Here is a 15977-nt window from a genome sequence, read left to right on the forward strand (position 1 = left end):
GCAAACGTCTTTATGTACAATACATGAATCATAATTTAGTCTGGTTATTAGCAACAACTTGCACTAGAATGCAGTACTTTATAAAACCTCTTGACAGACTATTTTAAGTGTAGACTTAAAATAGTGTCTTAAAATAGTCACTTTCCTTGATGGAAATCTGAGTCTATCTTGTAATATATATTTATTAATTAACTGTTCATATTCTTTAATTGATCAATAATATTTACTCATATCTTTAATCTGGTAACAAAGGCCTACCTCTGAGGTAGAGATTTTAGGCCTTATAGTGAATGATGATTTAATTTGATAATAAATGATTTTGAAAAGTCAGCTGTATTCAAAGGCATTTGAGAATATGCATTATAAATATTAAGAGTAAGTACAAGGATTACCCATTTGGTATACTTCTACAACACATATAGACTACTTAATAAGCTATTAAAAGTGGGTGATATAAAATATAGCCATATCTATTGCCACCTCAGCCAAAGATAAAGCTGACCTGGTAGCATCCTACTTTTCTTCTAACTCGTGTATTGATGATGTTGGTAAACTGCCTTCTACCATTTCCAGTACATTCCATTCAATGCCTTCTTGTGGTCCTTTGTCAAAAGGATGTCAGAAGCAGGGCCAGATTAAGGATGAAATAGGCCCCAGGCCATATTAAATTTGAGGCCCTTTTAATATATATATATATATATTACACATACATAAAAATACAAATACTACATAGGTTTTTATATTTATATTGTGAATAATAATTCCTTGATAAAAATGTAAAATAAGAGGCCAAAAACGTTTCTTCTTTTTACTTGAAAAATAAAGTATTAATAAAAACAATTTTAATAGAAACTTTTAACTACTTTCTTGTACAATAAAAAGGTATAAGAATAAAATTTAAATACTTAACAAGTTAAGTTTAAGTATACTTTTATATTATGTTTTCTTGGTTTATTATTATTATTATTATTATTATTAGAAATTTTTATCACTACTTCAGAAAATATTTACACTGAAAATGGAGGCTCCCTCTTCGGGTGTGGCCCCCCTCCCTGGCCATGGCCAGTTCGGCCATAGCATTAAAATTTTGAACAATCTTGATGCTAAAAAAGCTCCAGGTCCTGATGACGTTTCTCCACTTATTCTCAAAACCTGTGCTCCTGAATGCCTGTTCTGTGTCACCTTTTTTCACTTTTTTATTCCAAAGGTGTTTTCCCCTGTCTGCTTGGAAATTTTCTCATATCCAGCCAGTTCTTAAAAAGGGTGATAAATTCCTCCTCTCCAATTGCACTTATTGTCCAATTGCACTTACTTCTACTTCTACTCTTTCTAAAATAATGGATAGATCAATTAACTGCCACCTCTAAACTATCAAGAAACCTTCCATCTGATCAACGATCATATGGATTCCATCAGTGTCAATCCACTGGTAATATTCTGGCTTATGTTACCAATTTATGGACAAATTCAATGGAAAGGTTTGGTGAAAAATCAAGCAGTTGCTCTTGACATTTCAAAGGCTTTTAATCATGTTTGGCATAAAGGTCTTCTAAAGAAGCTTCCATCTTATGATTTGCCATCTGCTTTTTGTAATTGGGTATCCAGTTTTCTCTCTGACTGCTCACTGCAGGTGATAGTAGATGGCACACTGTCTTATAACTTCTCCACTAATTTTGGTGTTCCCAAAGATTCAGTTCTTTCTCCCACTGTTCCTTTTGTATATCAATGACCTTCTTCCATTAACTGGAAATTCTATCCATAGTTTTGCTGGCGACAGCACATTGCATTCCACCTTCCAGTTTGAGAAACCTTGCCCTGCCCAAACAGCTTCAACTTCTCATATATCCACTAATAATTCCTTAAATGCTGATCTCCAGGTAATTCTCCAGTGGGGTAAAGATAACTTAGTTGATTTCAATACTTCTAAAACTCAGTCCTGTCTAGCAAAAAGAATCCTTCTGCTTCTATGCTTATCTTTGACGATACTCTGATTCCTGGGCAAGATCATATATTTCTATTGGGAATTACCCTGACTTCTAATCTCTTTAGGCATAAGCACACTACAAATATTGCTTCCTCTGCATCTAAAAAATTGGGTTTACTCTTTCGCTCTCAACGTTACTTTTCTTCCAAACAACTGTTCACTCTATACAAATTGCAAATCTGCCCTACCATGAAATATTGTTCCCACATCTGAGGCGGTGTCCCCAAAAACCTCTCTCATGCTTCTAGATTCCATTCAAAAGAGGGCAGTTAGGTTAATTAATGACTCATCTATAAGAGAGTCTCTCCACTCTCTATCTCATAGACGTACTGTTTCTGCTGAGTGCCTTTTCTACAGATACTTCCGTGAGCACTGTTCTTCTGAATTGGCTTCTATAATTGCTGCTCTCTCTCTCTCTCTCTCTCTCTCTCTCTCTCTCTCTCTCTCTCTCTCAAACCAGTCTTAACAAGTGCTGCAACCAGTCAACATCCTTTTATTGCCCAACTTCTAACTCAAAGAATCATTTTTGTTTCTTCCTCATTTATTCATTCAACTTCCATTTTCTGGAACAACCTTCCTTCATACATATTTCCTGAAAATTACAATCTATAGAAATTCAAGTCTAATATCAACAGGTATCTTCTTTCATTTTCTCAACCTTCAACCCATACACAGTACTAAGTACTGCAGTTTTTAATACCTTTCATGCTTGGGGTTTTCATTAAAAAAAAAAATCTGAGCTTCTAAGCAAATTAAAGTGAGCAACAATTAATAATTAAAATTCTACTACTGTGTTAGTGTGCATTTCTGTTTACAGAAATCTGGATCTACTACAGAGAAAACCTCACAATCATGGTTTCTGATCACCTAATTTGGAAGTGAACTGAAAGTATCCAAGAAAATTTTCGAAATGGTAGAAACAAAAAACTTGGAATTTTTCCTTTAGAAAATAAACACAGGGGTATCCTACCTGCAAGACTTATCTATAGGGTCAAGTGATAATTATTTTTGTAAATTTTTATAAAGCAAATATGTTTAAAAAAATGTGGTTTATATCATTATTTTTAACAGAAAATAATATTTCTTCTTTTCTGGTTGGTTTTTTTTTTTTTTTTCAGAATAGCTGAAAACAAAGTGATTCACTTTTGTAAAAAAATGGATTCATTTTAGCATCATTTTACATACTGTCACACATTGAAATGACTATAATCACTGACCGTGGCATTTGATTGTTGCCCAATCCCCTTATTGCTGAGATTTAGCAACCTTGGATTTCTATTTGTTCAAGTTAATGAAAAATTACTTGAAAATAATTTAATGCAAAAGTGATAATCATGTTGATAGTATTTTGAGATCCAACATGTTGCATCCTACAAACAAGAGTAACAATGCTGAAGGGTCACCCTAAGTGTACACACACACACACACACACACACACACAGAGAAGATTAAGTGGAAAACAAATAAGTTTCATTACTGCTTCTTTCTTTTGTGGACCTCATATAATCCCTAAAAAATTTGAAATCTGAAGCTTTTAACAATAAAAATTATATACCCGTGAAATAAAGTCATAAAATTACCCTATAATTTGAAAATTGTAGATCTCTTAAAGTACCATTTATAACTGACACAAAATTAAATTAAATTAAATTACCCTATAAGTAAACAACAAATTATTATTTTAAAATTTATTCTCAATATAAGTTGACAAACTATATAAATTACAAAAAGTAAAAACAAGTTACCAAATTATTAAAAATGTTGTTTCTACATACCATAAACAGCATCATCTAGCTCATCCTTGACAAAGACTAAGCGAGTGTTATCCAGAGTACATGTGTGGAATTGAACACGAAAAATTGGTACCCTACTTGCTGGTCGAGTTTTTTTGTGATAAGCCTTTATTAAAACATCACCTCGTAGTTGAAGACTAGGTTCTAAGGTGACTATGATACGCCGAGCCCTCTCTGTAACTAGACTATTAAAACAAAGTTAGAAACTGAGCAGAATTTCAGTGAATCTTGTGCAGAGAATAAAAGTTAACTAGTAAAAAAAAATGCACTTAAACTGCACAATAAAAATAATATGCATTAAAACTACAAGAGTACAGAAAAACCAAAAAAATACACAATCAAAACACTATTCTTTTTTATTTTTAATCGTTTTTGTAATTTTAATATTTTTAACTGTGTCATTTTAAGTGGACTCTTTACCAGTGGTTCATTTTAGTGATTTTAGTGTTTCATGTAAAATTCTAAATAAAATAAAATCTTTTATATTTCTTGTATAGTTCCAAATAAAATCAAACTGAATTCCAACTCATACTTTGCCTTTTCCTTCCTGAATAATCTAAATAGGAAGCATTCAGGAATGCAATCTTAGAAGCTACTGGGCATTTTTATAAATAGAGAAGAAAAATTGATGGGATGTGTATAACTCATCATGGGACACAGAAGCCTATGGTATATATAAACCAGTCTGCAATCAAGTCACAAAAGACATCAGGCAAGCTAAGGCATATTACAAGAAGTCTCTGGTGAAGAATACAAAGATAAGCAGCAAAGACTTCTTAACTTATGCAAACACTAGAAGGAAGGGAAGAATCACATTGGTCCACTAGATATGAAGCTTAAACTATTGTGGCCCTGCTCAGGTTGCTGATGAACTGAATAAGTATTCTGCATTACATTCATGCATAAGGAATACAACACAAATAATAAAAAACAAATTAAGACATACAGATACATCAATGACATGATTTCTTTTGACAGCAACTTTCTAAGTTGCTGTCAAAAGATGTTTAGTTTCAGCAATTTCTCTCCCATTATCCTCTCAGGTATTGTAAAATCATTTAGTTCCCTGTTAGAATTTGATACAATTCTGGTATTATCCCCTTCCTAAAAAATTCCTTATTGGCATTAGCCTCTACTAATGCTAATGCTAATAAGGAATTTTTAAGGAAGGGGATAATACCAGAATTGTATCAAATTCTAACAGGGAGCTAAATGATTTTACAATACCTGAGAGGAAAATCGGAGAGAAATTGTTGAAGCTAAACATCTTCTGACAGCAACTTAGAAAGTTGCTGCCAAAAGAAATCATGCATTGATGTATCTGTATGTCTTAATTTGGTTTTTATTATTTGTGTTGTATACCTTTTCGTAGTGATGTAGGAAAAGGTTCGCTGCCAGTACTGAGAATCTGGATCCCATTGGAACGCCTATCACTTGTTTATATATGTATTTGCCATTGTATCTGTAGTTGTTGAATAGGCAGAAATCTGTATACATTGCCCATTTTCTTCATGATCTCTAAAGTATGTGTCCAGTACTGTTTTAAGTTTGTCTAATGGTATGGCAGTGAATAGGTTGGAAAAGTCATATATTTCTATTTTGGTTGTATTTTGATGTTCTTTGATATATTGTATCACTTTGGCATTACTATTTATTATCCAAGTTTCTTCTATGTTCATGTACATTTGTTTTAGTATTTTTTTTAACTTATTGGCTAGGACACTGGTGTAGCAATTTCTTCCGCTGGTAATATATCTGAAACTAACTGATGTTTTATGGAACTTGGGTATCATATATAAGAACGGTAAATTAGTATTGTCTATCCTTGCTTTTAATTTTTTGTGTAATGCCAGTATCTTGTTAACTGTGCTTCTCATGTTGTTCCTGACTCTCTTGTATGTGCTGCTTTTAGTAATTTCACCTTTCGGTGTATTAGCATAGAATTATTTACGTATAATGGCAAAGTTATTGGTGGCTTTATCCATGCTCGTAATTATGAATTTATTTTGTAATTCTTTAATCTGCCTATTTATGTTTGCATAATTAACTATTGCGGTTTGTTCAATGTTTTTGATAAGGTTTGTGCTTTCATCCAGTACATATCTAATCCAACCGATGAATTCTTTGATCGGTACTTTGTATTTAATGGATAGTTTATAACCGAACTGTAATAGGTCACATTACAATCCTTCATTAATTATTCTTGTAGTTGGGCCTAAATTTAAAATCCTGTTTCATAAGGTTCCTTAAATCTTTATCTTCTATTATTTCTAAATTTCCTGTAAGAACATGTTGATGGTCTATATTTATAAACTTTTTGTACCTGGTTTGGTTGCAGTAACAGTTTTGTGCTGTATCTAAGTCTTTAGCTATGGCTTTATAATTACAAATTCGTAACCAATGGGAGGTTGGAGGCATATCTAGGAATAATGGCTATACTCTGATTTAGTGGTGGTAATAAACTTTGGTATTTTTGGAAAATATTTAACCATCTCACTTAGTCAAACCTTTTGTCTAGATATTTAATTCTTCAGTATTCTGTGTTTTGTGCATTTTCTATGTTTTTGGGTCTGTATTTTCCTATATCCGTAATGAGCTTTATTAGATGTAGATTCTTCACTTTAATTGTGTTGGTAAATCTTATTAGGGCTTTTAATTTACTGTGTTTTAGGCTAAATATTTGTGTTTTTATTGATCTGATGTGAATCACTTCTTGGTCCCAGTTTGATAACATTTTTATAAAATCCACAAATCTGTTTTTAGTTTTCCCATTGCCTCTTTTTCTCTGAAATTTGTTCTGTGCTTTCCTTAATATGTCCATGCTGTTAAAGATATTTGCAATACACCTGGGTGTAGTCATGTGGCCACTACTCACTATATATGCATGTTGTGGAACAGGTTATTTAGTCCATATGGATAAAGGGTCTTTTGTGTTAACATGAATATTTCTCCTAATGTTTCTCTTTGCCAGGTTGATTCAATGATCGCTAAAATCTTTATACTCGCATTGTCAAATCCATGCTTGTTAAAATGTATAAGCTCTACATCTGTTTCATATTTTTTATGGTTGTTGAAATCTGATCTATGCCCATTCGTTCTTATGTATAATGGATTCTGTGTTTGTCCAACAATTGCGCCTCACACACGTTGCATGTTAATAGATATATTGTATTTTCTGTTTTGCAAAATGGAACATATTCATGGCTGTCTTCAGTTTTCGCTGGCTCATTGGCCATGGCTGGGTACATCATGCATCTTTTATTGGTACATTTATTAAATTTTAAATCCTTCATCAATATGTGGCTAAGGTTCGGGTTATTACAATATTCCTGGCATTGCAAATTACAACAGGGACCTGCATCCGATGCTAGTGGCTCTTGTAATAGATTTTCTACAGTTTTGAAATGTGAATGGTAGCATATATGGACTATTTCAGTACAATTCACTGAAATAATGAAATGGTGTGGCATTCTGAAGAGATACCGTTTCACATATATCTGCCAATTACCTTCTAATTTTTTAATTTTGAGTTTTTAATGTTAGTTGGTTCATATGTTTAATTTTAATAGTTAATAGCTTTAGGGTTTATTTAAGCATTAGGGTAGACATTAACATAATATTTCGGATATACAGAGATACAAAGACATCTCCTTCCAAATTGCAATAACCTACCCAATCCAGGGCTGTTACTAATATGGACAGGAACTTGCGCCTCTGGATTACCTGAGCACCAACTGTATTTTTTTCAATCATTTTCTTTTCACTGTCTTTCCCCGAAAATTCTTCAACACTCTGAGCTATTAGTGCAATACAAGGACAGGAGTGTCTATTACTATCCTAAGTACTTTCCTAACTTTGCCTCCCATTAGCTATATAGCTAAACATGGACTGCTTATGGAAACAACATACATTTAGACAAATTAATACAAAATATATATATATATATACACACAGTGCTTTTTTTGTAAAAAAATAGGTGCCGGTACTGGTTCTTTGCTATCAGGAAAAATTAAAAATTAAAAGGATATGAAAAATACTCTAAAAATTTTTTTTTCTTGCTAATGTTACTTTAGTAGTAATGTTTTTAGAATAAGAACAACAAATTAAGTATATTAACACAGTTTATTAAGCATAAATTTATTATTCAAGTATATAAAAAAATAAGTTTGTTGTTTGTTATTTGGTTTTTAGGAGCATTAGCAACTAAGGCCATATTGTTCCGGGGATATGCGGTGGTCATTCGCTGACCTTTCCGCATCCTCCGTATTTGGTGGTCATGGGCTCGAACCCTGGTCTAATCAAGAAGTGTGTGCTATGCACTACTGCTCCTGCCCACCTGGCTACGGAAGCGCCAAAAAATAAGTAAAAAATAATAAAATAAGTAAAAATAATTTTATAATAAAATTTTTGTAGAATATTCCAAATTTTCATTAAGTTCTCATATGACACCCTATGCCGACTTCTTTTCCACCAGGTGTCAGTTTTCTTTGATATGGAAAAAGCGTATGACACGGCTTGGAGATATGGAATTTTAAAAGATATATATAACTTTGGTCTTAGAGGACACATTGCCCTCTTTATCAAAAACTTCCTTACAGACCGATCTTTCCAAGTTCGTGTGGGATCCACCCTCTCCCGACCATTCTGCCAAGAAGAGGGAGTTCCACAGGGATCAGTTTTAAGCATTACGCTTTTTGCAATCAAAGTTAACTCTATAACCGAACAACTTCCTCCTACCGTAAACAGTGCCCTCTTTGTAGATGACTTTAGCATCTTTTTGCAGTCATGCAATATGAGGGTCATCGAAAGACAATTGCAGCATGCCATAGACCACGTCAACTCTTGGGCAGTGACTAATGGTTTTAGGTTCTCGCCACAGAAGACCGTTTGCGTACACTTTTGTCGCAAACGGAACCTTCACCCTGAACCAGAACTTAAACTCGGACAAGACATCATTCCAGTAGCACCTGAGACAAAATTCTTGGGGCTCATTTTCGACAAGAAGTTGACATTTTTACCTTACATTCGTCAACTTCGGACAAGGTGCACAAGAGGGCTGAATCTCCTACGCTCTATTTCCTCCAATAAATGGGGAGCAGACCGCTCCACTTTGCTCAGCCTCTATCGTGCACTTGTCCGATCTAAACTAGACTATGGGTCCCAAGTGTACACATCGGCTAGAAACAGCGTACTTAGATGGCTGGACCCAGTCCACCACCAAGCCATCCGAATTGCTACTGGAGCGTTTAGAACATCCCCTGTCCAGAGTTTATATGTTGAAGCATCTGAACCACCACTGTCATTGCGACAAAAGCAATTGTCTTTAAAATATACTGTTAAATTAAAATCCCTGCCAGACAACCCTACGTGGACGTCCGTTTTCAAGCCACAATGGGAAAACTTATATAACACTCGTCAGACTGCCAATCGGCCTTTTGGTATCCGTGTCCAAGATCTGCTCAGAGAGCTCGACATCACGGTAGACAATGTTGCCCAGTCACCAAGGCAATCACTTCCACCCTGGCATGCTCGCATTCCATCATGCGACTTCTCCCTTAAAAATTGGGGAAAGTCCACAACTCCATCTTCTGTCTACCACCAACTCTACGCTGCCCACCGGACCGAATATTCCGACTTTTTGCCTATCTTCACTGATGGCTCGAAGTCGGAGTTGTCTGTTGGATGTGCTGCTATCTTTCCAGGTCTTTCTATATCTGGAAAGATTCCCCAACAATGCAGCATATATACAGCTGAGTTGTATGCTATAGAGTTAGCCTTGGACCACATTAAAACCCATAGGTACCAAAAGTGTATGGTGTACACTGATTCTCTAAGTTCACTGCAGGCTTTATCGGGTAGGAGGTATAATCCTCATCCATTTGTGACCCGGATTCAGCAGACGTTGCATTCCTTGTTTGAGTGTTCATTTGACATTCGTTTCTGCTGGATTCCAAGCCACATTGGGATAGTGGGAAATGAACTGGCAGATGCTGCGGCCAGGTCACCCGAACCCCAAAACAGTTATTGCCTGTTAGTCCCCTATACAGACTACAGGCAGTTAATACACGATAAATTACTGTCCCAATGGCAACAATCCTGGCATGAGCAAGTCACAAACAAGCTCTATCAGATAAAGCCTGTAATCGGACATTGGCAGTCTAGTCTGCGCAGGAATCGCAGAGAGGAAGTTGTATTAGCTCGGCTCCGCATAGGACACAGTCATCTTACACATGCTTTTTTGCTGAGGGCAGATGACTGTCCTATGTGTGAGAATTGTGACACCTATTTAAGTATACGCCACATTTTAACCGAGTGTCCACGTTTTAGACACGAACGTGATTTTTATTTTACCGCTTCTAGTCCTCTGGCTGAGCCTTATACACTCAGTCAGATTTTATCCGACAATGACAATGTGTCTGCTGTTTTTAACTTTTAAAATCAGTAAACCTTTTTAATCGAATTTAAAATTCATTTGGCATTCCTTTGCTCATATGTTTTGTACTTTTACTCCTTTTATATCTTGACATGGTGGCCTAACTACTTAGGTCACTGAATATTTTCACTTTTTATATATGACCGGTATTTGGCGCATTATAGCCTCAGTTGCTGATGCGCCAATAAACCCCAAACCAAACCAAACCAAACCGACTTCTTTTCTTCCTCTTTGTGTGTCAGTTGCTGAATGACAATTCTGAAGCAGCCATGAATCGACATATTTTGCTGGATCGAAGCGGATTAGCGGTGAGCCTACAGTTTTAAGAAACAGTAGTGAAGAAACTGTTTTTGTCATCAATGAAGCACTGATTGGGCTGGCAATCAGATTCATTTGTGTTGTTTGTTTGTTTGTTATTTGGTTTTTAGGAGCATTAGCAACTAAGACCATATTGCTCCGAGGATATGTGGTAGTCATTCCTTTACCTTTCCACATCCTCCGTATTTGGTGGTCACAGGCTCGAACCCCGGTCTAATCAAGAAGCGTGTGCTGCTCCTGCCCACCTGGCTACGAGGGCGCCGATTCATTTGTGAAAATCCTCATTCACATTCACTCGTTGAAATTTGTATTGTACTCAGAGCATTCATCAAATGCTTCAATTCTTCCGTAGATTCTTCCGTCAATTCTTCAATGCTTCAATAGATTACAGACTGATGTAATGTTCAATCTACAATTGATGGCATTAATCTAATCTGACATACCTTTTACATCTATTCCAATATTTCATAATATATATATATATATATATCAGAGTGATGCCAGTGTCTATTTTATTATTCCCTAATTGTGTTTCCATTCAATCTGCATCATTAATTGTGTCGAAATTAAAATACCTTTACCATAAAAAAATAAAATAACAGGCTTAATTTCCTTTTCGTATATTTTTTATGCAAGGGGGGGGGGACTCCTACTCATATTTACACAACTTGCAAATGTGTTTTTGTTCATAAAACAGATATCTCTTCTCTCTGATGTCCCTTTGTTGATGTCAGCTGGCTTCACCTCATTTCCATTGTCCAGCACTTCATGCAGTGAAAGTAGGAATATTATGTGAACATACTTTACACACGGGTGCTCCTGCTTGAAGGCATGAAGTTAGTAATCCCATCAATAGGTCAATAAAAATAAAGGATAAGCATGGTTCAGATCACAGTGGCTTTCTATTTTCAAGGAAGGAAGAAAAGAAGAAAGGAAGACATCAAAGGCAATTGCTCCTTTCCCCCCACTCCCCTCCTCCAGAAAATTCAGTGCAACTTTCCCTATACTATTTCCTAGAAAAGAAAGATATCATCCAACAACTCCAAGATCACCCAGACTACAAGCCAGAAAAGACATCATATAATTATGCAAAACCTATCAAAGAATCAAACTGGTCCTCTTACACTTTTGGCCTTTCCACTCTCTTTCCTTTTTTCCACAGTCTATGTTTGGTTTATATTACTAAATAAAATTGGGAGACCTTACAGCTGAAATATTCAGCTTAAATTATTTAGTTAGTAATTTTCACTTCTGATGTATGAAAGTAAGCATTCCCAAGTGCACATGCTCTTCATGCCATTCTCCTATATTATTACCTATGAAGGTAATAATGTAGGAGAATGTAATGCAATTTTTTTGGTCTGATGTAATCATGTGGTCAGTGTAGGAGTACTATGGTACTCCTACATTGATTTTATGATCATTTGAATTGATCATGGTTCAATTCCACATGACTATTAAATAAAATTAATGATAATATTCTTGTTAAATGAAATACTAGTTGTAAATGCCTCTGACCTATGTGGTCATACTAAAATATAAACAGGGCATTTGAGGAAGCTCCTCATTCAACCCACTTTAATACAATTATAAGTTATCAAAACTCTAACTTTTAAGGTAATTGTTAGCTAGATGTTTAATATCTGTATTTATATCATACAGAGTACTTTTAAAATAACTAAAACTAAATACTCATTTGATAGAAAAATTTATATTTAATACTTACTATACCCCTGATGTGTATACTTGTTGCATTCCCTGATATACTTTGATAAATGGCTTGCATCCTGGATGAAGGTAAAAAAAAAAAAAAAAAATGAAAATTTCAAAATAGAACATAAAAAAAAATTCTCAAAATAGTTCCATACATATGTAATACACATATGTAGTATTAAAAAAATTTACTCAACATAGATCTGAGCAGATTTTATTATAAAGAAAAGTCTGTGCATAACTACCTTCCAAAACAGTTGAGCTAAACAATGTCAGATGTGTTGCTCTGAATACTTTTAGAGGGATATCTAGCAAGACTGAAATACTACCTTACCCTCCAAGTACATTCTTGTCAAGTGAAGTGAGCTTCCACAATCTTATTAGGCATTGCCAGATGGTGGTAGTAATGTCACACTTTATTTTATGATAACTAACAATACACTGGATGGTGTAGGCTGTCAGCAATTTTTATGAGTCAACGAGCCAGCAATGTAACATCCAATAATAACAACCCCTTCTCAAAATCAGTCAGTGTATAGTAACATGAAAAGAACATGATGTGTGGCTCATACATCTTCCTTATATACCAGTCTGAGTCACTTGTTTATCTGGGAAGGCCCAATAGACTGTGTAAACAAGGGTGTACAGATACTTTATGGAGGACAGAATATGTGTGCTTTATTAGAAATGTAATAAGTTATTTGTAATAAAAATATATAGTAAGACCTTATGCTTTTGCTTTTCTTAAAAAAATTTCAGCAAAAAACTCAAAATTGTACAACCTGAGAGACCTGTCCATGGAGAAACAAATAACAATTCAAAAACAGCACAAGCTACTATTAATGATATAGCACTTTCAGTATAACTGCCTACATCACATCTTAGTTCAGCATGATCCACTAATATTATCCTATTTCAATGACTACTACATAGCACTGATTCAGACCACCTTTCTTATAAAAAGAAACATTTTATTAAATACCTACCTCTCTTAGAATCAAAATTGGGAACTCCATGGATAATGATATGATGAAGGTAAAGTGGACTATTGTTCATTTTTATAGCACCAGAAAGAAGACCCGAGAAATAGTGAATATACCTATAAATAAATAATCATAAAATTAAAAATTTATAGCTTTAAAAATTTATGATTAATGAGAAAAATCACATAAATAATCAATTATACGGTTTGATACACAGGAGAATCAAATTTTCTCATTTTTTTATAGCCTGACCACTTCTGCAGCAGAAAACAATTATTTTAAGATCCCACTAAGTTTTCTAGCAAAAAATTTATTTCTAATTAGGATAGTTTTTAAATGCTTATTTTTTTTTCACTCCAAATATTTTTTTTTTTAAAGAGAACCTAAATGAAGTGGCAAGTGACCATTCAACAAATGTATACTGTTTATTCTAGGCACCTTGATGACACTTGATACTAAGGGCACATCAAACTTTTCTGTATAAGTTTTGAGAGTGTCGATAATTTTTTACTGTTACCATATGCTTCCAGGGCTGGTGATCAAGGTTTGCAAGAAATGTTGATCTTGATATAGTAAGCAGGAGGACACACATTTAGTTAGACCATCTCAAGGTGCAATATTTAGCAGAACTTTCCCTTGCCTTATGGCTCAGGTACCAATGACCATATTTTGGAAGCATAAAGGGAGACAGGCAGAAGGCATCTCTCGATGTATTGTCAGATTATCTTTTTATCCATAATGCCTGTGATCACCTGATATATCTTCTATGTTACATATGCCTTCCTCTTTATTTGCATTAATTGGTGATGAAATGTTAAATTCTCATCCCATGTTAACCCATTAGCATTAGTAGAGGCATATGATGCAAGAAAGCAAGCTTATGCAGCATCAGCCACAAAAAAAAAAACGATCCCATTTCACCCCTCCGTTCGTTCCAAATACCTGTCCAGCTCAGCCTTAAATTTATTTAGGCTATCAACTTCCACAACAAAGGATGGAAGTCTATTCTACCAACCAACTACCTGCTGGCTAAAGGCAAACTTCTGCACATCTATCCTACATCTGTCTTTCCTCAATTTGAATTTACGCCCTCTCAGGTGATTATTCTAAGCAAGAGGAAGAACCCCATCAGCATTGAGCATGCTCAAACCATTCAAGGCTTTATACACATCAACCAGATCACCTCACAGGTGCCTAGTTTCCAGACACTGTAATTTGCAAAACTTAAGTCTTTCTTTGAAGAGCAACACCGCTTTGTTCCATTCACTAATCTTGTTGCCCTTCTCTGTACTCGTTCCAACAGCTCTACATCCTTCTTAAAATGAGGCTTCATTTTAGTACTATACAGTACTCAAGGTATGGCCTGATCATTGCCTTATACAAGGGGATAATCACCTCCTTATCCCTGCTAGAAAAATTCCTGTATATCATTGACAAGACACCATGAGCTATTCTTGCAGACCGTCTGCACTGCGCAGAAAACTTCATATCTGCCTGCACGGTTACCCACAGGTCCTTTTCATTTTCTACCACTGTCAGTGTAGTACTACAGAGTTGATACATTACTCTTCGGTTACTGCTTCCTATATGTAGGACTTTACAACTGTCAGTGTAGTACCACAGAAGTTGATACATTACTCTGGGGTTACTGCTTCCCATATGTAGTACTTTACATTTGTCGATGTTAAACTTCATTTTCCACCTCTCGGCCCATCTGCTCAACTTTTCTAGATCCTGTTGTAGCAGCGTACTGTCATTAGTGTCCTTAACTACCCTGCCAACCTTCGTATCATCTGAAAACTTGGACACTAAGCTTGATATACCATCATCAATATCATTTATAAATACAGAAAACAATAATGGACCCAACACTGAACCCTGAGGGACTCCACTAATAACATTAGCCCACGATGAGCAGTGCCCATTGATTAATACTCTTTGTCGTCTCCCACTCAACCATTCCTTTATCCATAGCAGCAATTTGCCTCCAATACCACACTGCTCCAATTTGTGCAGCAGTCTTCCGTGTGTCAAAAACCTTCAGTGTCAAAAACCTTTCTAAGATCCAAATACAGTGGATTCCGGTTATTTGGGACACCGGTTAATCGGGGCAGCCGTTTATTTGGGGCAAATCTTAAAAAACAAAAACCAATCGAGAAAATAGCCAGGGTTTACTTCGCTTAATTGGGACAAAATGCCGTTTAATCGGGGCAGGAGACCTCAGCACTGGAGATTACCCTACGATTGTCTCCGACCGTACCACGTAGTTCGGTCGGATTTTTGGAGGTCACAACCATAAAACAATTAGCAGTCACCTGTTTATTGGGCTTTTCTGTTAGTGCAATCTATCATAAACGGACAGTAAACTCGATCTTATTGAATTTGCGATAATACCGGCAGCTGGAATTCTGTGGGATATTGTGGTAAAATGTGTTTACACTTCCATGGAATCTTCAATCATATAAAAAAAATATTTTTCACAATCTTCTCTTCATTCCTATTTTTAAAGCTTCCTAATTTGTTACTCCGTTCTCACTTGCGCGTGTTGTGTTACTTGCAATTTGTGTGTGCCCTCTTCTTTGTTATTGATTGCTTATCTTTTTACTGTTTTAAATTTCAGCCCCCACCAACAAATGTTAGTGAACAGAAATGTCAACTAGTTTAGTTAGTATGTACATATTACAGTACGTATTAATTATTCCGATTATCACGTATATTCTTCCGATTTTCACGTATCATTTAATTTTTTAATT

At 35.2% G+C, this 15977-nt stretch overlaps 1 protein-coding gene across 12 annotated transcripts in view; it reads right to left on the reverse strand.

The window, feature by feature from the left end:
- LOC150075865 (tensin-1-like) overlaps positions 1 to 15977 on the reverse strand; it is a 405993-nt gene that overhangs the window by 116990 nt on the left and 273026 nt on the right. For all 12 annotated transcript variants that reach the window (XM_090388058.1, XM_090388057.1, XM_090388066.1 and 9 more), the window contains 3 exons: positions 13228 to 13340; positions 12255 to 12315; positions 3760 to 3962 (listed from right to left, as the gene is read on the reverse strand). In XM_090388058.1, the coding sequence (XP_090244184.1) occupies positions 3760 to 3962; positions 12255 to 12315; positions 13228 to 13340 (377 nt within the window). The remainder of the gene's footprint in view (positions 1 to 3759; positions 3963 to 12254; positions 12316 to 13227; positions 13341 to 15977) is intronic.

Source organism: Mastigoproctus giganteus, chromosome 13 (assembly GCF_048544385.1).
Source record: "Mastigoproctus giganteus isolate SK-2022 chromosome 13, ASM4854438v1, whole genome shotgun sequence".
Classification (NCBI taxonomy): Eukaryota; Metazoa; Arthropoda; class Arachnida; order Uropygi; family Thelyphonidae; genus Mastigoproctus; species Mastigoproctus giganteus.